Below are 23,100 nucleotides of genomic sequence, written 5' to 3'. Positions count from 1 at the left end.
CATTTTTCATTAATGGCATTTCTTACCAGACTAGGGGCTATATCTTGCGCCACCCCTTAACCCTTATCCCTAAACTTATTTTGCCATTTTTTACTATTTAAAAAAACCTAAAAATAGTTCAAATAGCTGATCTACAAGCTCACAACGTGTAGATGTAGATCGGCTAGTTGAACTATTTTAAAAGGGTTTTTTTAAATAGTAAAAAATTGCAAATTAGTTTAGGGATAAGGATTAAGGGGTGGCGCAAGATATAGCCCTAGGTCTTTTTTCACTTAACCATAGTAGTTTTTCCAGTGTTAAATGTAACTACATGTAAGCTAAAGAGGAGTGAGCCATCTCTCTTCCCTTACAATGCCCTGGCCTATGCAGAATCACATGGTATGTATGGCTTAAAGGGTTATCCTATGTGCTGTAGTCGTGCCCTGGCCTATGCAGAATCACATGGTATCCACAAACATCTCATTTTACCCTCAACATCTTAAAGAAAATGATTACCTGAAGTTTTTGTAAGATGAAGAGTTTCCTTTGTACATAATAATGTATTTTTGAATTAACTATTCATCTTTAATCTATTTTTTGTTAGAACATGTCTAAAATAACCTAAAATCAAAAATGTCAAGGTAAAGGCTAAATAAGTAACACACATACCCAACACATACCCTGAAGGAGGCAGTTGTCGGCCGAAACGTTGGTTTCTCATTCTCTGCGTCCTAATACATAATCGGCACTTTCGCTATCACTCTTGTCTTTTTAAGACTTCATTTTTTAGATTGTTCTGCCGTGAGCTGGCACCACTACTAAGACAGGTGTGCGTATAGCATCCTCTTGCACAGTGAAAGGCTAAATAAGTGTCATAAACCAATTAATCGTTTAAATAATCAGCCGATTAATCGATTATGAAAATAATCGTTAGTTGCAGCCCTAGCAACACAACATTTGCAACCTTTTTAGTTGTTGTCGTTGAGTGAAAAGTACAGAGAGGCACTTTGCTGTTGAAAATGTCCATTCTGTCGAGCGGTACTTGTCAAAGGGCTCATGCGACAAAGTATAAATTACCCTTAAAAATTGCGCTGGGAAATTCACCTGTGAGAGCAGGGCATCTCATTGAGTAAAGCTCTCACATGACTGACATAAAAGCATGTCAAAACCAGAGCTAAATCCTTTCCCCTTTTTATTTGAGTGGAAATCCCATTAAAATAGGTGTCAGTGCACGTGTAGCAGAATTGAGATGCCAAGCGTAAAAAAGATGCATGAACATAACACCATGCTGGAATTAATGAGCTCACGAAGTGCTTCATATCCTCTGCTCCCCTAACCCCTTCCCTCTACCAGCCTGTCTTTCCCCATTCAGTCTGCTTACTAAGTGTTAACCACTTCCACTTTGGCATTGAAGGCAACATTTTTCAAAATTCTTCAAAGAAACATAAAAAGATAACTACAATCGACGCGGTGTGAGCTTGTAGATCGGCTATTTTTGCTATTCGTCATACAACAACAAGTGTATAGTGTATGGCTTAAAGGGTTATCCTATGTGCTGTAGTCGTGCAAAGAACATTCAATTAGGGCTGCAACTAGGGCTGGAACTATTGATTACTTTTTGGAATAATCTAGAAGCATGTTTTTATATACTGTATGTGTTACAGTACGTTTGAGAACCAGTAAGATCAGGAAAAAGGGCTCGTTTTGAGGCACAAGTCGACGCTGCGGCCAGTCACACACCCTCCTTCCTGCGGTAAAAATCTAATCAAATGAAATAACGGTCTATCAGTCTATCTAACGGCCCTATCAGTGGTCGGGGCGGGTGGGTTTTCTACTCGAGGCCAGGGGGCGTACGGGCCCTGAACAGTCGGCTGTCGGCTCAGCCAACGGCTAGCGAGCGGGTCGGCAGGCGGAACGCGTTGTTCAGAGCCTCGGAGCCTCAAAACGGGCAAGCCTTTTTTTGATCTTACTGGTTCGTGAATGTAACATATACATATTACATATAGGCCTATATGAATTAACGTGAAAAATATTCGGATAGATTTTCTTTACTAAATCGATTAGTCTGATGGATCACTTAAGCCATATTTTATACTATTGAAAAAGATTTTGTTTTATTTATCGATTTTTTAATTTAAAAATAAATCCTGATGAAATCGATTACTGGTACTTTGATTAACTGTTGCCCCCTGCACGCTTCTTAAAGTCAGTTGTGTATTCAATGGCTTATATGATTCATGTACTCTGTATTATTGGGTGCTTGTATTGTTTCATCTACTGTAGGAATTTATCATTATTGCTCTGTTTGTTAAAAGGCTATCAGCTAAATGTCGAAAATGTAAATTCACTGAAATAATGCATTTGCAATTGTGTTTTCTTTTAATACTGCTGTTTTCCAGTCCTCCAGTGGGATCTTTGTGATGTAGCACTGTTTGTTTGCTTTTCACTAAAGTTGTTTGGTGTATTTTCAGCTAGTTATGTTCACACCCTGGGGTTTGGATCTGTCTGTCAGTCAGTCTCTTGTCGCCAAATGCAAGTGGCGTGAAAGTGAAAAATGCTCAGTTCTGCCTTCCTGCTGCTTCTATCTGTATGTGAGGCCACAGCGTGCATGTGGCTTGCATGTTCCTTTATAGAGCATGGGATGGTGGGCATCTCACTTTATCTTATCAATAGCTTCAGCTTGGTTGACTCCGCTCATGAATCACAATGAAGTGAATTCATGTGAATCATTTCAATTTCTGCTGTGGATTCAAGCCTGATTAAATCGATAAATGCCTTGTAAATAACACCGTTGTATCGGTTTCAATGTTTAGAACCCGGAGACATTAAATGGTTTGAATCTGCGGTAAATCCCTCTCAGTGTGAAGTCTCTCTTGTCCTTTCAAGGTGGTCTACAGGAATAATGAGTTCAGACTGGAGTTGTCGCATCTGGCCGCCATGCAGGACCCCAGGGTCAGTATCCATGGCGATCTGATCTTCCACTGCGAGGACGTGGAAGCCCTGGAGCCGGTGACCTTTGACACGCCGTCCGCCTACCTGACTCTGCCCAGGTGGAACGTCAAGAGAACAGGCTCCATATCCTTGGACTTCCGCACCACTGAGCCCAGCGGCCTGCTATTATTCAGCCAGGGCAGACTGCAGGGCCCGCAGCTCGTCGACAGGAAGCCCCGAGCGGACTACTTTGCTCTGGAGCTGATGGATGGATTCCTGTACTTGCTCATGGACATGGGCTCTGGCAGCTTCAAAATGAAAGCCAGCAACAAGAGGCTGAATGACGGCGAGTGGTGCCACGTGGACTTCCAGAGGGAGGGCCGCAAAGGTAAGAGCCTCACGCATTCTCCAAAAATGCACAGTGGCACAGTTACAACTTAATATTTGGCAAACATTTGGCAAAAAAGTAGATCTACAAGCTCACGACACATTGCATTGCATTGTGAGCTTGTAGATCAGGGGTGCCCAGACTTTTTTGACTTGAGAGCTACTTTCAAAATGACCACCGCAACAAGATCTACCCACCAAAAAATATGATCTCATTGCTGAAAATAGTTTAAAGAACATGACAAACACACTTAGAATGGGAAATATAGGGGGGGAAATGGAAATAGTTTTTGTTTTTGTATGTACTGTAACTTTCTAATGCTCTATTTAAATTATATATGTTTTAGGGCCATGTCATGTGATCTACCTGCACAGCCTTTGTGATCTACTGGTAGATCACGATCTACCTTTTGGGTTGTAGATCATTGGTTATTTTCGGATCTACACACCCTCCGCCAACCTAGTCCCCATATGTTGATTTGTTATTTTCGCTTTTTAATGTACAACAGAGTATAGGGTTTAAGTGGTTAACCATAACAAGCGAAGATTTGTGCTTATTTTCCTCCCAAAATGTTTTCTACTGAAACAAAAAAATGATATATATATATATATATATATTTATTAAAAAAGTGTGTGACCCTTTGCAGCCGTTATTAACTACCTTTCCCAACCCTGTAGCCTGTCCTACTGTGACTCTGTATTACATCATTATTCTAGGTCAGTGGTTTTATGTGCCCAAGGCACACCAAAGGGCAAGTCAAAATCTCTATGCACCCCTGTATTCATGTCAAAATGGCCTCTATAACACATGTTATGTTATCTCTCATATCACTCTGTAAACCTTTATTTGTATTTACTAATGGCAAATATAAGTTGACATATTGATTTGAAAATTACTAATAATATGGTACTTAAAAGAGGGAGAGTGTGTGTGTGTGTGTGTGTGTGTGTGTGTGTGTGTGTGTGTGCGTGTGCGTGTGCAAGAAGAGATAGAACAAGCTAAGAATAGAGATGCACAGACAGTGAAAACTATATGTGTTAGTGTGAACAGCGGTACCTTGGGTTTGTTTTGATAAAGTACTAAGAAGTAAATAGAATAAGAAGAATAAATAGGGAATATAATTTGTATTGGGAAATGAGTGTGCACAAGTACAAGTAAATAATTGTGTTTGTATAGTTTTACAGTATTATATTGCAATCTGACAGACAGAGAAGGTTGAAACAAAGATACAGGTATGGGTAGAGAAGTACAGAATAAGTAGTAACACTAGGATAACAATATAATATAAAAGACAGTATAACATGACTTAACATCCGTTCTGGCCCGCTGTGCCTGGGTTCGTCAGGTGTGTAAAGTACATACTGTAGTAGTAGAGGAGACTGAACAAACAGTCAAAAAGGACACACACATCAATACCTATAGGCTGGGTGCTGGATCACATCAATACCTATAGGCTGGGTGCTGGATCACATCAATACCTATAGGCTGGGTGCTGGATCACATCAATACCTATAGGCTGGGTGCTGGATCACATCAATACCTATAGGCTGGGTGCTGGATCACATCAATACCTATAGGCTGGGTGCTGGATCACATCAATACCTATAGGCTGGGTGCTGGATCACATCAATACCTATAGGCTGGGTGCTGGATCACATCAATACCTATAGGCTGGGTGCTGGATCACATCAATACCTATAGGCTGGGTGCTGGATCACATCAATACCTATAGGCTGGGTGCTGGATCACATCAATACCTATAGGCTGGGTGCTGGATCACATCAATACCTATAGGCTGGGTGCTGGATCACATCAATACCTATAGGCTGGGTGCTGGATCACATCAATACCTATAGGCTGGGTGCTGGATCACATCAATACCTATAGGCTGGGTGCTGGATCACATCAATACCTATAGGCTGGGTGCTGGATCACATCAATACCTATAGGCTGGGTGCTGGATCACATCAATAACTATAGGCTGGGTGCTGGATCAAAATGAAGTCATATAAGAAATGAAATGTAAAGTACATAGGCCATCAGTGGGTGAAAATAGAGGTGTAGGTATTGTATGCATTCTATCACCAATAAAAAACGGCATATGAATACACTTTAAATAATGTATTGTTGTCACAAAATCCCAAGGCACACTTGGACATGTTTCAGGCGTGTTAGTGTGTTAGTGTGGAAACCGCTGGAGGTTTATACTTCTGCAGATATGTTCTCTTGTAATGTAGCAGTTATTATGTATTCTTGTGGTGAGAGAGTTACTTACAAATACAATGAAGGCATTTAGCAGATGCATTTAGCCAGAGTGACGTAGGAAGTGGAAGACTTAATGTGGCACAAACCCTAATCAACCAACAACAGGAAAACGGCTGAATAAATAAATTAAGTGCTTTTCTACTACTCTAGTAGACATCAAACCATCTATCCAAATAAGTACAGTACTATAACATAATGTACTTAGCATCTAAGCACGAGCAAACTGCACAGCTATATCTAAATAACATACATGGCATATGTGAAACATATAGCATACACAACACAACTAGCTTTGATCTAAATAGAAGAAATAAGGACTCCTGGGAGATGAGTTGGGAGGGGTTGAGTTTTCAGACTGTGGCAACTCACAAGTTGCAAGTTGTTCCAGAAAACAGCATCTGCTAAACACCTAAAAATATGAATGCAACAAGGGAAAGCCTTCTGTTATGGTTTGTTTGAAGCCTACTGTTCTTTGTGTCCCCTTGTCCCCCTGGAACTATACTGAATGCTGGAGTAAAGAGGGTTCTGAGCTGTGAAATCGCAATCATCGTGCCAGCTCATTGGTTTATTCTTGCGTTGTCTTCAATCGCCATGACACATGCATGCATATCCAGTTTTAATTGCGGAATTATTTTTAGTCACCGTAATCTTATGTATGACATTTTGAAAATTGTCTTAACCTATTAAACAAGTGGCCAATTACGGAGACACCCACTTAATGTGGGGGAAAATGTCTACACGTCTTCTGCTGAAACGCACAGAGCACTGTCACAAAGATCTGGCAAGATTAACTTTAACGCTACAAGTTTTCGATTCAGTTTCCAGTCTCTGTTCCGTTCATAAGGTCATGGTTGGATGTTGCTAGGCAGCGGATGCGTGGACAATCTCCAAAAAAAAAAAAAACAATGCAGAGAGAAGCATCTCCTGCATCCTCAAATCTCACCCTTTGTTAACACACTCTCCCTTGAATACTTAATACAACCCACACAGCCACCTGTCCTCGATTACTCTCACACTAAAGCAATATATATATATATATATATATATATATAATATATGCAGATCAGATGTCTCATAACACTAACCACCTTGCCCGCAGGCTTCATCTCCGTAAATGGCCACAGTAGCCCCTTCACTGCTAACGAAGGCAGTGAGATCTTAGACCTAGACGGGGACATGTACCTGGGTGGTCTGCCCGAGGAGAACCTGGGCCTGGCGTTGCCCCCGGAGGTGTGGTCGGCCACTCTTAACCTGGGCTACGTGGGCTGCGTGAGGGACCTCTTCATTGACGGGCAGAGCCGCAACCTGTGGAAGCTGGCGGAGGTCCAGAGTGCCACAGGAGTGAGCAGCTTCTGCACCAAGGAGACCCACGTCCGCTGTTCCAGGGATACGTGCGCCAACGGCGGGCAGTGCAGGGAGGGCTGGAACAGGCACATATGCGACTGCACCGGCACCGGCTTCCTGGGGCCAAGCTGTGAAAATGGTAAGACGTGCTGAGGCAGTGTTTACTAAAGCAGTGGTTCTCAAACATTCTCACGTCAAGGACCCCCAAATTGATATGCATTTTGGCCACGCACCCCATGAATGACCCACATGTGGAAGAGTTTTGTGCCGGGGACACCCATAAGAGAAGATTTTTCTTGTATTGTGTATTGTATTGTGATGCATTGTGAGCTTGTAGATCGGCTATTATTATTTTTTAACATTTATTATGATGAAATGTAAATGTATACAGATAAAGTGAGACAAACTAGAAAGGTATAAATTAAAAGCACAATACAATAAAATCAAAAAAACAAAACAAACAAAAAAGAACAAAAAAAAAGAAAAAGAAAAGGGCGATCAGCACATACACAATACAGTCAGTTATTCATGAGAAAAAATATATATTTTTGAATAGCCAACAAATAAAAAAAGCCATAATTGTTTTATAACCCATTAAAACTGAGAAAGCATCTGTGTCATTTTAGATTTTAGCATTGGCTATTTCTTTTTACATTTTTGTAAAATCTTGAAATAACTACTGGTTTAGAAAAGCATTTGTAGAATTGGCCTCAGGTCTTAAACTGTTCCTCATTTTGCTGGGGACCCCCTAGAACCCCCCCCAAGGATCCCTGGGTGTCCCCGGACCCCGTATTGAGAACCACTGGACTAAAGGAAGGGAGGAAAACTCACAAAAACACTGTTATACAACTCACACATATCAGCGGTTAGGATTGATTTGGATAACACTGAAAGAAGAAGACGAATTTTACGTGAGCCATCTAAAAGTTAAATTACAGGACCATTCCTTTAGTGATTCATTGATGAGCTGTCAGCGTCCAGGGTGGTAGTGGTTGAATGAACTGATGAATTGTGGAACTACCGCCTGAAGCCTATCATTGCACCAATAGAAATGCCATGATTCCTCCTCAGCTTAAATCGGATCCCTTTCTCACAGAAGCAAACAAACACTGCCTGCTAATAGCATGAGGGATGTGTTGAATCCATCGTATTGAGATATGAGAGGGGGAAAAAAATCTTTGGAAAAGATTATTATACTCTGTCTTCATCATCTTCTCCTCAGCAGATTGTTTTTATGCTCCAGGCTGTCTCTGCCCTCTGGTGCAGCAGAATATAACTGCAGTCTGAAATGGAGTTGCATTCCAAATGAGATAGGGACCGTTACCAAATTGACACCTACTGATTGCGGGCATGGAAGGGAGTATAAATGAGTTACTGTGAAAGTTATGAGTCATCTTCCATGCCTTTTGCTTGGGGAAAAAAGTGATGTCTTTGAAGAAAACTTAACCTGTGTTTTTTGAAATATTAAACCGTGAATTTCAACTAGCATTAGACATTTTTCACCGTAGGGTACCAGATGTTACCATTAATGCTAATTAAAGTTCTGTTCCATTTAGTGAGCTCTTCTACTGAGCCAAAATTTGCAATAGCAGCACCCTGACCTGAATGGAACATAACTTAAGTAGCAGCATTAACTCCTGTGTTTACCCCAATATTTGGCTACTCTGAAAAAACATTCTTCGTTTAACCCTTTGGACAAAGCAGCTCCCTAATAAAGAGCTCTTCTACTGAGCCAAAATGTGCAATAGCAGCACCTTGACTCTGTTTGACCTGAATGGAGCATAACTTTAATTAGCAACATTGTTAACTCCTGTGTTTACTCCACTATTTGGCTACTCTGAAAAAGGTTTCTTTGTTTAACCTAGCTCCCTAATAAAGAATGATCCAACCTAGGTACAATTGGCATCAGGTGGGTATCAGGTGGGATACGTTTTGGATGGGACGTTTCCTTGTGAACGAGACACACCATCTCTTAACACCTCTCTGTTCCTGGATTTACCCAGAGGGCACCGTGCTGAGTTACGATGGCAGCATGTACCTGAAGGTGGTACTGCCTGCGACCTTGCATACGGAGGCCGAGGATGTATCCCTGCGCTTCATGTCCCAGAGGGCCTACGGGATGCTGATGGCCACCACCTCGCAGGAGTCTGCCGACACCCTGCGCCTGGAGCTGGACGGCGGACGGGTGAAGCTCACCGTAAACCTGGGTAATGTCGCTGCAGTGATAACGGCGGCAGGTTCACACTTAGTCGCACGATGGTGTCGCTCCCGGAAACATAGCTGACCTCCAAACTCACAACCATGTGACCATGTGGACGCGACGCGTTGTGAGTTTGTACGTCGCCTATTTTCACTGCATGACGCCGTTGTGTGAAGGAGCACACATTTGGTCCTCTCAGCCCTCCTGTCTTGTCAGTTTAGCCAGTTCTTATTACAATGGTCTCGGTTCGGTCCAACTCCTCCCATGCTTGTCAGCATTAATAACAACTACAGTCGCTCAAAACTTGGGACTTCCCCGCCCCCCCCCTTGAATTTGATCCCATTTTGTTCTCTTGTGGATTTGTTTTGTGTTTAATTTAAGGTGAAAGTATAGGATTATGCAAATTATGGAAACATCTATAATACTGTAACTGTAAGAACTAAGTGGACTTAATACAATTTCAAGAACACTTGGGTGTCATGCTAGCCTAAGACAATGCTATTTGTCTGCGAAGGCTGTGGCTGTATTTCAAAAGATCAATAGCAAGGCACTTCAACTGGGAGATAAAAGCAAGCCATCTGAGGCAAACAACCAAACAATGGCTGTTTAACAACTGTGCACTTCGACCTGCACATAAAAAGCCAAGGGGAAATTTGTTTAGTTGTTTGCCAACTGTTTGAAGGAAGCTGGCTGCTTAATCTGCAAGTGAAAGCAGTGCTAATCTTTTGTAATAATACCTCAACGTTTCATATGGTATGTTAATACAGTTCCTTCAGATTTCTTGAAGTTGTCATTTTCCATTAAAGTATCAACCAAGCATTAAGCCACATGCCAAATGTAAATATTGCAACACTTTGTTAAATACACCCCATTATATTGCGACACTTTTAAACAACTTTTTAACACTGTTAAATATACCCTATTTTAAGTAATCTTGAACCGTCTGGGATTTTAGGATGTGATATAACATTAGTTTGATAATCAGCTGTACTGTAGATCAAAACAAAATGTAAAAAATCCAAAATGAGCCAAAAGCCTGATGTTGGCAAGCACAGTTTTGAGTGACTGTATACATACATACATACATACATACATACATACATACATACATACATACTGTACATAGTATCCCTGTTGTTCCTCCTTTTACTATACCATCACACACTCTCTCTCTCTCTCTCTCTCTCTCTCTCTCTCTCTGTCTACCTCTCTCTCTCTCTGTCTTCCTCTCTCTCTGTCCACATGTGTGTCTGTCTCTCTTTTCACCATTCTCTCCCTCTTTTATATCCCTCTCTCCCTTGCTATTTCTGTTTTTCTCTCTCCCGCTCTATCATTGCCTTTTCTCTGGTCTCTCTTCTCTGTCTGTCTGTCTTTTCTCTCTCTTGCTCATTAACTATTTTCTCTCTCTCTCTCTCTCTCTCTCTCTCTCTCTCTCTCTCTCTCTCTCTCTCTCTCTCTCTCGCTCTCTCCTTATCAGTTCTTCCTCCACTGGGCAGACCCAGTCTGACCATTTCAACCCTTTCAGCCCTTCAAGGGCTTCGTCTTCTGCAGTTCCAGGAGGAGACAGTCAGAGACCAGAGCTGTCATTCTCCACGACGATGACATGCTGCTCACCATGCTGTTCTTCACTTACTGGCCTGTCCATCAATTTACAGCCGTTTCATTAAGCACTGGCAGCCAGCCATGAGGAACTGACACACACACACACACACACACGCACACGTTACTCCCCCACACATAGACGTATACTATAGACACATCTTGACTAGTGCCAGACTGATTTAACTGTCTGGCCGGTATATCGGCCATTATTTTACTTTTTTTGAGAACATTGGTTTTGGCAAAATGATATGCAGCGATCTACGACAATCCAAAATTGGGATCGGCATGACAACAAATGTGGCATCGGTCAGGCTTTAAAGGAGACATTTGCTCTGGTCCCTGGCTGTCTGCATCCACTGGTCTGTGCTGGTTGACAGCTTGAGAGCACGCCTCAGCCACATCAACTTTACCATGTGCCCCCTGCAGTGTCAGCTTAATGAGGCTATAGCCCCGTCCTGCCCTGTCTTACTGAAGACACACTATTATTTGTCCGTCTTCAGACAGCAACGTCTGGTCATTCCTCTGCCACAGGTCCTGCTTGTTAGAGGTCAAACTCGATGAATCTTATTAGCATAGTATAGAGATTAGCATTACATCAGCATAGGTCCTAGGATGATGTTAACGCAACATAATTCAGCACTCTGTGTTTTAAGTTTCAATCCAATGTATGGATCGATCACTTTATTGAAGTCAGTATGACCTCTGGAAAATAAATTCTGCCCACCCCTGTCCTTAGTGTCCTAAGACAATGGTTGTTTTTTATCAACCATGAATTATTTTGAATGTGCACAATAGTGAAAACATGACCATCACATAGTGTAGTTTCAAGTTTCCCACCCGACACTTTATATATATTTTAACAAACTAATAACAGACTTTTTTGTATGTTTATGCTAGGCTGGAAAGCAAGCCACAATTGATGGTGCCACACAGAGTCCAGTATACTTGGAAGAACTATAATTCATACAATGTGGACTCAGATGTTCAGCTGACATAGCGTAGAGACGTGAACTTTTCCACTGCAAAATGTATCTTCGGCAAGCGGCAGCAATAGCTAATTAAGGAAACATAATAAAGTGTAGAAATTATTATGAGTGAATGTATTGCTCTTAGAACCATTAACAAACTGATTCATTGTGCTGTAGTTTTAGTGTTTTAGTTTTTTCATGTGTAAGGTCTACTGTGGCTGACGGTGTGCAAATCACCCTTTACCTCTTATCTGCCTTTTACTTAGAGATTCTACTCCCATGAGGCTTGTTCAAACAAGCCAAAACACTGCGTCATCGTCTCCCAATCACTTTATATTCAAGACGGGAGTCAAGGCTGGGCGTGATGAGTTAATTCAACTTGATCTCTCAGCCCAGACATAATCCAGACCTAACCGCTAACCTACTGCACTATAACGTTTTCTGCAGTGAGCCCCGAGAGGCAGAGACCATCTCAGGGTTAAGACCTCTATCTCTGGAATCACGTACCCTTGATAGACTAACAGGATTAAATGTGGCCATAGTCTTCTGTCCAATTCCTTCTGTCCCCCTCTCTTCTTTAACCACTGATTTGTCTGAGTAAAGAAACGGATTACAGTCATGAGTGGACAGCCTCTGCTGGTTTAAAATATATATATCCTGCTGTATGAGACAGCATCAAATATTGAGGTCCTCCTTTCGCTCTCCTTGTATATGCGCATGCAGGTCTTCCATGTGCACCAAAGAGAGTAAAGGGTGGTTTAGGCTCTCAAGCTTGTCCCCGGATGGTGGGTTTAGAAAAACGATTGAATCTGTCTGCAGAATGTACCTTGAAGGATGTGAAATGCTGTTTTCTGTCTCTTCTCTCCTTTTTTATGCTGCTCTTTTTCTCTTTCTTTTAATCTCATCATTTCACTCTCTCTCTCGCCAGATTGTATCAGGATAGACTGTAACCTCAGTAAGTGTTTTCTTATTGATTATTAATTATTTACTGTGATTTAAGGAAATACATTTGAAAAAGAAAATCACTGTGCCATAATCTTGCCTCATGCACCACTGACCAAAACCATATTTTATTTATTCTGCCCTAGATCTACCTTTGAGTCTTAATGCTGGTAGTCAGCTCACAAGCTATATTCCTCACACTAAGGAGAAGAACATGTGATATACTGTATGCTTCCGTTTGTCCCACTTGGTACTGTGTAGTTGTACAGTGATGAAATGGAACAGAATTTGAAGGATGTTTTAGGACCGTGTTCCTAAAATAGGCCTATAATTCATTTTACCCTGACTTAATTGAATGAATTGTATAATTTGGTTTCACCTGAATAAGCAGATAGAACAGCAGTGTACAATGTGTCTCTTTCTTTGCAGTACATGTATATTATAATGTGTGAAAACAGAACATACAATGACATGCCCAAAATAGGGCCGTGGGCCAGTTGAAAGTGGTTAACCAAACTGTACTGCACTGTAGGTTTTTAGTTTGTGTTTCCAAACTAGGCAAACGGGACTTCAGGAATTTATACTTTGTTGTATGACCACGTCACTTGCCCAAAATACGTAGGTTGTGAGATGTTCTGACATGGTTGTGATATGAGAGTATTATGCTAGATAATAACCACTGCAAATTCTGGGTCCCAATTTGAAACAAATTGAGAGCCATTATATTGAAGTTGACTCACATTCCTGAGTAAAAGATGAAGACTAGAAGACTGTCAACTACTGAAACTGCCGTGCCTACTTCTATTAAGAGCATTTGATGAGTACTCATCAGTGATTGATTGATTGAAATTTTTATTTCACAGTATGTACAGTATGGGTACATTTCAAACGAAAGCACAAGTCAATACAAAAACTGTTTTCAATGGGAGTCACTGGGTTTCACAGAGCAGCTCAGCATCATGGCTGTGTTCTGTCCTCCTCCCCCCATGGAGCAGAGCTGCTCTGTGAAACCCAGTGACTCCCATTGAAAATGAATTGTGAGCTGCTCTGCCCCTCCTCTCCCCCCGGAACAGAGAGAGCGATTTCGTTTCAATAGTGTGTCAGGCGCCTTACTATGGATGACACCATGATTAAGCTCACACTTGTTTATAACAGGGTCGTACAAATATACACTTCTATAAAAAACAGGAAATCATCATTTAAAGAAAGTAAAAAATGGAAAAACATGTGCATTACGGGGACAAATTGGTGGTTCTCGACCTCAGTCGTGGATACAGAGAGCATTACTGGTTTTCTAATCTAACATGTAGTTAAATTGGATGTAATAGGGTGTAAAATTAATTCCAGATTATCTTTTAGATTTAATTTGGCTGGATTTTACATTATGGGTATTTTCGAGGAGTTCAGGATAACTGAATGTGTGGACTACACATTAGCATGGATTCTGCGCTGAAATGCTAACCAAATGAAAACAGGATTTTGTTTGTTTATATCTCTTTCAATGCTTTGTAGGACATTGTTTGAGTGTTCATATAGTACAGTGCCATCCTTAGTATTCTTTTATCAATTTGTAACTGAGATGGGTCCATTTGGTTACATTTATACACTCTCAGAGTTAAATGAAGACTGTGGATTTACTGTATATTTATTACACAGCATACATTTACGGTGTTGAAGAAAAAACAAATTAAAAAACTTTTTTAGCTTTGATTTAAAATAACTGAGGGCCCTATTTAGACGGTCGAGGCACATAGGGTGTGTCCACACCAATTGTTCTATTTAGACGGCCCATTATCTGGCCACTGAGGTCGGCGCACAGTGCTAAGGGGTTGTACCTCTGAATTAGTCATGAGTTTGGTTTGATCATGACATTAATTAAACCAGAGAGAGTCAGAGAGTCTTCACCCGTTCCCTTTATGAGATTGTGTGTGAAAAAATGAAAGTGTGGGACCATCAAGCAGCAGTATTGTAATGTGAGACACACTCAGGAGAAGGACAAGTACCGTGATTTCCGGACTATAAGCCGCACGGCCCGCACCTGAATATAAGCCGCACCAGCTAAATTTAGGGAAAAAAACAGATGTGTACATATACAAGCCGCACTGGACTATAAGCCGCATAGAGGCCATAACCGGCCATAGAGATAGATTTAGAAGGTCCCCTAGTGGCCGTTAGCTGTAAAAATCCATAGATTCATAGACACTGTTTCGTAGCTCCCACAGGAAATGTATTTATTTAGAAGGATGACAACGTTTCGACCCCTTATGGGTCTTCGTCAGATATGATCTTTACAATGAACAAGCCACTGTTTGCAATGACGATAATCACACTGACACACCCACCACGTCTTTGAAGTCCGGCTGAGCAGTGTCAAGCCAAGAACACATAGAGTAAAACTACTAGAGGCACTAAGGCCAACTGTTATTTATAATATATATATAAACGTCAAGGATAAGGTGGTACAGACTGAGGTACAGACAAACTGATGAACACACTCACTCAATATCAGTTATGTTCTTCTAACATAAAACCACCAATCTAAACCACCAATTAAGACGTGCATTTTTGTGTTGGAACTCTATGGCTATTGATGTTAACTGGTGTCTATTGAGCAGAGACAGATAAAGAAAGCCATTCATTATTACGGGATGAGATGTATTGGAAGATATTCTAATATGATGCTTAAATTGTATACATTTTTATCCCTTCCTTCTCCCTCCCTCTTTTCTCACTGCTTGTTTCCTTGCCACAAAAATGGGCACTTACCCAATGATATGTATTGATCATCTGGGCCAGATCATTCATTCAATTTAATAATCATATGCTCCCTGTCAGTTAGGTTGGTTTTAAACCAGTTATTAAAGTTATGATGGATGGACGTCAGGAGACCCACATTTGATGGTGACCTGTTAATGCATTGAGTGTTAATTGCACTCTAAATAGTAAGGAAATATCTGGACTGTCACTGCACCGACCAACTTGAAGCTGGTCTTATAACAAAGCGCAAACTCTGTGCATAAGATCACAGTGCGCCCTGATTTCACCAGAGCACACATCACTTTTAGACCAACCATGGGCGCTAAAGATCATTTGGTATTTAGATAACGTGGGCACTGGGTGTAAAATCTGTAATGGTTGGAAAATAGCAATGACAGTTGTGCTGCGGCCAGCACTTTGTGCTGTGCATAAGATAGGGCCCCAAGAGTTGAATCAGGCTCGCATTTATCTGGGAGTTTGTTCCAGATAATGTGGTGCATACAGTGAAAACGGAATGCTGCATCTCCATGTTTAGTCCTGATTCCTGGAACGGAAAGCAGCCGTGGATGATTCATGATGCAGACTGGCCCTAAACCATTTAATGCTTTATGAACCAAATGACCCAGTGTAAAGTTCTAAGAGTAGAGTGATAACATCCATTTGCTTGGTATTAGTAAGGTATTAGTAACTTGAGCAGCAGTGTTTTGAATCAACTCTAGTCGTCTGATCAGTTAAAATAAATGACTTCATCATGAATACAAATAGACTTACTGTGTGTGTGTGTGTGTGTGTGTGTGTGTGTGTGTGTGTGTGTGTGTGTGTGTGTGTGTGTGTGTGTGTGTGTGTGTGTGCGTGCGCGTGCGCGTGCGCGCGCGGAAAAGCAGTGATTGTTGGCTGGTACAATCAATAGACCACAAATGATTTGAAACCCCCTGTCAGCCAGGGTCCTGTGAATGACAGGGGGTTTCCAAGAAGCTGTGGTTTATTGATTGTATTCTTAAATTAATGTTTGGGGCTTAGTTATTTTCACAAGGCCCACAATTCCATCTTCTGGCTGGATAGGACAGAGTTTTTTTTTTCTTGCATTGTAATAGCAGCGTACAGCATACATATTGGACAAAACATCTCAAAAGTAGAAGTGTAAGGCTGCAACTATCGTTTACTTTCTTTGTGATTATTCTTTCACAAAGTTTCAGTGATTGCTTATTCTACTTTTTTGGTGTGCTTTCTTGTAAACATTATACATGTAGTATGTATACTTACTGTATACATTTATTACAATATTTAATTATAATGAATTGAAACAAAAACATTTGAATAATAACCACTTAAGCCCTATTTTATACTTATTGCAAACGCTAGTGAGCCATTACTATGTTACATGGGCAGAACTGTCTGTCTGTCTGTGTGTCAACTGAAATAATTCAAGCCTTTTATTGTTTTAATATTGATTGATCGATTATGGCGTACAGCTCATGAAAATCAAAAAATCCTATCTCAGTGAATTTTACGAGACCAGTAAAAAAAGGATTTTTTTAAACGAGAAATTGTCGACCATCTGAAAAGTATATTAATGTATGCAGTTACTACTTGGTCTGGGCTACTTTTGAACAAATTATTTCATCAATAGGGCGTGGCATGGAGGTGATCAGCCTGTGGCACTGTTGAGGTGTTATGTAAGCCCAGGTTGGCTTTGATAACAGCCGTAAATGAATTTGTATTCAGTCTTATGTCTCACACCTTCCTCTTGACAATACAACCAAGATTCTCTATGGGGTTCAGGTCAGGCCAGTTGGCTGGTCAGTTAAGCACAGTAATACCATGGTCGGTACACAGTTACTAGTAGTTTTGGCTCTGTGGGCAGGTGCCAAATCGAGCTGGAAAGGAAAATTAGCATCTCCATGAAGCTTGTCAACATACTGAAGCACAATGTACTCTAAAAAGATGGCTGTGTTGAAACCAGTGTTACATTTTCACAGTTTCACAGTGTCAGTGGATCAACACCAGCAGATAACATGGCCTAAATAATCACTGTTTTGTCATGTCTCAACACAACCATCTATTATGATATTTTACAGCACTGTGTGCTTCAGTATGTTGACAAGCTAATGAATCTAAAATATATGAAAGTTTATTTATTTTTATTACATTATGGAAAATAATGAACTTTTTCAGATTATTCTAATTCGTTGGGACCTGTATATTAATGTAATCCTGGGCGCTACACTTCCTCTGCCAAGAGTGGAAAGAACACGTTATTCCTACCTGTTCATTTCCCCTCCATCAGGCGCCCCGGCTGGCCAGGGGGAGGTAGTTTAGAGACAAGGATTACTGCATGTTATTTGTGAGGGTACCTACCCTAGAGGACACGGAGATAACATGCAAACTCCTCACAGAAGGGCCCTTTCGCCAACCCCGCCTCTGGTATGGGTACTGATCGAACCCAGGACCTTCTAGCTGTGAGGCGACAGCACTACCGACTGTGCCACCATGCACCCAAATCTCATATACTGTATGATATTTAGGGCAGATTCACACTACGGTCCTGGGTGGGCAGATTCACACTACGGTCCTGGGTGGGCACTCGGGACCACTTGGCAGATGTTGTGGTAGTGTGAATGCTGGGAAAGCATAGAGGTTGTCTCGGGACCGATTGAAGTGTACTCGGATACGGATCGATGCAATGTGAAAGCATTGAATAGAATACAATTGAATGAACTGTACTCGGGTGCGTAAGAATCAAGGCCAATGTGAATCATGGCCAACGGGGATCTATTATATTTGGTAACAGTTTGAATCAAATGCACTCAGTGTGAATCTGCCCTTAAACTAGGACTTTATGTGGATGTTGAGATCCACATAGAAATTGTGTGACTCTGTGGATCTCGGACTACATGTGACCATTCTGTCATCCATGACTTGTCTTATTTCTATGACGTATGGCTTCACATTTGGCCAAGGTTTCAGTGATTGCTTCCAATATAGAATTAACGTTAAATATTTGAAAAGGTATAGGCCCAGGCGGTGGCGTAACCGTCTGGGCACCCGACTGGTAATCCAGTCGCAGTGTGCCACGGGTTCGACTCCCGAGCCCGACACGGCCTTTACAGCATGTCTTCCCCCATCTCTCTCCCGTTTCCTGTCAGCCTACTGTCTGTCCCTTCAAAAAAATAAATAAAAATAAAAGGCGTAAGCCGCAAAAAAATATCTTAAAAAAAAAAGAAAAGGTATAAAACTTGAACTGTCTACTGGCAGTGTGCGTCCAGGGTTTTGCGCTGATTGGTCCATCAGTTTGTGAAATTTGCTCCAGAGAGACAGACAAACACACACACACACACACACACACACACACTGCCATAGATGGCTAGACTAGAGTCACACTTTTTAGTCTTTTAGCCTCTTCCACTCGCTGTCCCTACCAGCAGATGGCATTGCAACATCATTATGCCATAGCTGCACAGGGTGGGACCCAAGAGGAATAGTGTTTATGAAAGGGACTTGTCAGGAACAACAAGACATTGATCCATAGAAATTCTGACTTTACGCATAGGCTCTGTGGGACATGTTATGATATGGATTACTCAGGTTCATGTTGAGGAATAATACGTATATTGTAAGCTGTCATTTACAATGGTACATCATTCCAGTGTTAAAGGTGGGTGTCTTCGTGACTTCCACCTAATATGCATGAGCTATATTCTATAGCTGACCTAATTTAGATGCATTTGCATCAATCATAGTATTAGTCATAGGGAGGGAAACATTTCAAAGGAAGTTGGTGCAAATTGTTCAGTGCCATGTACCATGTACTGGATAGAAAATCCTGTTTAGGGCATTTGAAATTCAAGGATGCAGCTTGTTTATTCAATGCATTATTGTCTTTAATCGGCCTTCACTTGGGATGGAATGAGAGATACAGACCATCTGGAGCATCTGACAAGGATCTGCCCATTGCAATGATCAGCTCAATAACAAAAGGGCAACAGGGGGCTTGCGATTTACAAGAACAAATATTACAGCCGTGTCCTTGAGTCAAGAATTAATCATCTATGGAATTGTACACTGAGTGCATTGTTATTTTCCAATTTAAAATGAGGCATTTGCTTTACAAAATAGCATAATTAACATGCTTTGATTAACGCGCCCCAGCTCCTGTTCAAAGTCTCAGCTCACTCATTATGCTGAATTGTATAACATTTCTGTGCCTTTGAAGTGTTTCTTGTTAAATATATTATGTGAAATACATTACATTTTTATAGATCAAACCGGACCCTTTAATGTAGCTGCCTCTGGTAATGAAATGTCACTTAATGCCCCCTATACGCTGCACGACTGTCAAAGTCGTCACTCGTCAGATACCCTGTAGTTGTCAGATTGCTGTGCAGTTCACACTACACAACTCGCTTGGAATAGCGTGTCTTAAGTCGTTGTGGTTTCTCAAACTGCATGAGTGATCACTAGCGACAAGGGATCACACACACTAAGAGATTTCAACAGGACATGATATGGCAACACAGATGTGCAATATTCTGTTTATTGCGACCAAAGGTCGCAGTTAACTATGGAATCGTGCGTTTTTCGTCACTCAAATCCCCATACATGGGGAGTTTTTCATCACTCAAAATCCCCATACATGGGGAAAGCTTCCATATATTGTGCCCAGGTCTCGTGAGTCGTGACATCACTATGACATCATCATCCCCATACATGGGGAAAGCCTCCATACATGTATATTGTTCCCAGGTCTCGTGACATTCACTATGACATCATCAGGGAGATTAAGCCCATGTTAAGGGATATTAACCCATTTAGGCCTGACGTCGAAATAAGAAAAACGTTTGCTCTGAAAGAATATATATCCAAAGATTTGTGCCGCATTTTTACGATTTTTCAAAAAATAGCAGACCTACAAGCTTGTAGCACGCCACTTGGTGGCGCGCTATGAGCTTGTAGATCTGCTATTTTTCAATAGCTAAAGTATAACATAATGCTTAGTTAAAACACAAAAAGGGGTTCCCGCCCAGAATGGGTTAAGACATTCCATATGTTGATCCATTCCTTCCCCATCCATCCTTCCTCTTCGATGTCTCCCTTTTGACTGATACCATTTAAACTGTAGACGGGCCTGCCCCAAAGTTATTTGTGCAGCCACGCCTGGCAGCTGGCAAAACACTAGAGTTCTCAACAGGCCCGAAAATGAAGGCCTACCTGGGCCCTCATCAAACCCTGTACACTGCACTGCCACCCTTAGATCTCCATATATGGAACTGACCTGTTCTGACATTCCATATGTTGATCTGACCTCATCACACCCTGTACACTCAAGACACGCTCCATATATGGCCAGTGCACGCGACCTCGCCCTCAGGCGTCTTACCGGTAGGATTTAGTACATTTTTCTGTATTTTCATCCTTATTGTTTGTTTTACTTGATCAGAGCAACTGTGCTATCCAATTTCCCGCTTTAACTTGTTCCTTTTAAAAAAAAGATTGTCCCCCTTCGTTTGCATTATTATGGCCATGTGGGTCAAGCATAATGATTTGTGTAACGTTTGACTAATTAACTAAGTCAACCAACATACAGTACACAGTATACAGTAGTCCACAATGCAGGGAAGGGACTCGGGTCGGTAATCATATCAATTATTATTCGAAAAGTATTTCAGACATGGCGAACATTACCTGTATGTAGGGCAGGCTACTACCATTCTGTAGGTGTCAATGTAAGACATTATCCCCTCACAGAATCTGGCAAACCCTGCAGGACAAACCCTGCAGGACAAGCGCAGGACAAACGTTCCCAAATATTTGCACGTGTGTAATTGTGGGGCACAGTATGCATCATGGTCTATGATTCCAGACAGTTTTATAGACCGTCACTGCAATATCAACATTGTTAGCAATATTTATGATACCTACAGTAAATCAATAAAGGTCTATATACTGTATCTATAAATCTAAATTGTTTATACAATAAAAATCACACCCGTGTGAACTGAGTGGTGCAACTACACATTTATTGTTATAGTTACTGTACATTAGAACCAGGAAAGCATCTGTCGTCACATACTAACCATAGCAACCATGCTCACCCGTACAGGCACAAACACACAAGGGTACTAACAAAGCCAGTTGTTGGAGTGCTTTGCACCACTCAAAAAAAGAAAACACCCATGTCCACCTGTCCTGTGCTCTCATGTTCACACACATGTTCTCAGTGCTGGTCACAACACATTTCATACTGCATGATTTACAGTTACCGGCCAGATATTTGGCACCCCAATCTCCCTCAGATCAGGGCTTTGTTGGCAAGCGCCAAAAATGGCGGTGAATGGATTGGGAACTCCTGTATAAGTCAAGTCATAGGTTGTATTTGTACATGACACGCATAGGAAAAATCAGCATACTGCACAAGTTTGCAGATGTGCACAAATTATGCAAAGTTATGTGGCGATAAGGACTACTTAAAATAGCTAGGCTACTAATCTGTCATCTGTACTGTGTCTCTGCTCTGTCTGGGGCTGCACTGCATGTTCATTGACAATGACAACTTTTTGTTTCTTGAATCAACAAGAAAACAATTTCAATGTTTTTTGGCCATAGAATACAGTTTGGACTGTAGAATGTTGAATCAGCACATGATGGTCCTATATACATTGAACCCAAGTCAAGTGCAAAGGCATTTCTTTTCTCTTTATCTGATTGTATCTTTGTCTTTTTTTTATCTGTTAGCTGATGGAAATTATCAATAGTTCAAGAATTGTGCGTCCAATCAATCAGGTGTTTTATTTTATAGTATCAAAAGGCATTACTAACAATTACTGCTTTTTCAAAAGGTGTCTGGAAGCAATTCTAAGCCGACACCTGTAAAAATGCATATCAGATGAGGATATGAAGAACCTACGGTAGAGCCAATTTGTCTTTATTGTTTAGTATTGTTTTCAGCCGCATCCACTTGTCCTTCCGGTGTCCCTTGAAATTCTCCTACACCCCAAGCTCAATTAGACAGACAACCCCTAAAGGCCCAGCTGGCTTAGGCATGGCCAATTAGCTTCCCAAGCGTTGTCAGAACTCCTTTGAACTGTAGTGTTGGCCTGTTGCATAGGCACTGATTGTGGCTGATGGTGTTGGCTGCAGTGGCAAGCTTTGGCAGTGTGACCCATTTTAGAGGCAAATATTAAGACCAGTAGAAAGGGGGAAAAAGAGTACTGTACTGGAATAATTTATAGCGAAAAGAACAGAAGGCTTTTTCAATATGTCTGGATCTTCAAGCACCACTAATGCTCTTGGGTTCATTGGTTGATGATGAGATAGCTCATCACAGATATTGTGATATTCATGTAGAACAGGAGACATATTTCTCAATAGAATTAAACTTGGCTCTTCAGAAGTAGACACTATATTTAGCTTTTCTTCACCTCGCTGGTATTGCACCTGTACTGATTTCTGAAAAGCAAGACTGTCAGTGGACTGACTGGGTCTTTCATGCCTGCGTGCATGTGATACAGAACATAATATATTATATTTTGTAGGACTAGGAGGTGCTTCTCTATTGAGAGGATGAATCTAGGGCTGCAGCTATCATCTATTTTCTTAGCGATTATTCTGTCAATCAGTTTTCGAATAATCAAGAAGCACATGTTTTTATGCAACGTTGTCACGCAAAAATTGAGAAAATCTAAGAACTCAACGTCTTGCATTGCAAAGCGTTATGAGCTTATATA

General features: G+C 41.2%; 1 protein-coding gene across 3 annotated transcripts in view; it reads left to right on the top strand.

Annotated features, from left to right (window-relative positions):
• nrxn2a (neurexin 2a) overlaps positions 1-23,100 on the top strand; it is a 191,806-nt gene that overhangs the window by 55,462 nt on the left and 113,244 nt on the right. For 2 of the 3 annotated variants that reach the window (XM_079508488.1, XM_079508486.1), the window contains 4 exons: positions 2,866-3,298; positions 6,663-7,046; positions 8,911-9,114; positions 12,606-12,632. In XM_079508488.1, the coding sequence (XP_079364614.1) occupies positions 2,866-3,298; positions 6,663-7,046; positions 8,911-9,114; positions 12,606-12,632 (1,048 nt within the window). The remainder of the gene's footprint in view (positions 1-2,865; positions 3,299-6,662; positions 7,047-8,910; positions 9,115-12,605; positions 12,633-23,100) is intronic. The other variant, XM_079508487.1, reaches the window with a different exon arrangement.

This window comes from Electrona antarctica (genome assembly GCF_951216825.1).
Source record: "Electrona antarctica genome assembly, chromosome: 8".
Lineage (NCBI taxonomy): Eukaryota > Metazoa > Chordata > Actinopteri > Myctophiformes > Myctophidae > Electrona > Electrona antarctica.
Note: the sequence above shows the minus strand (reverse complement) of the source record. Positions and strands in the feature narration are given on the sequence as shown.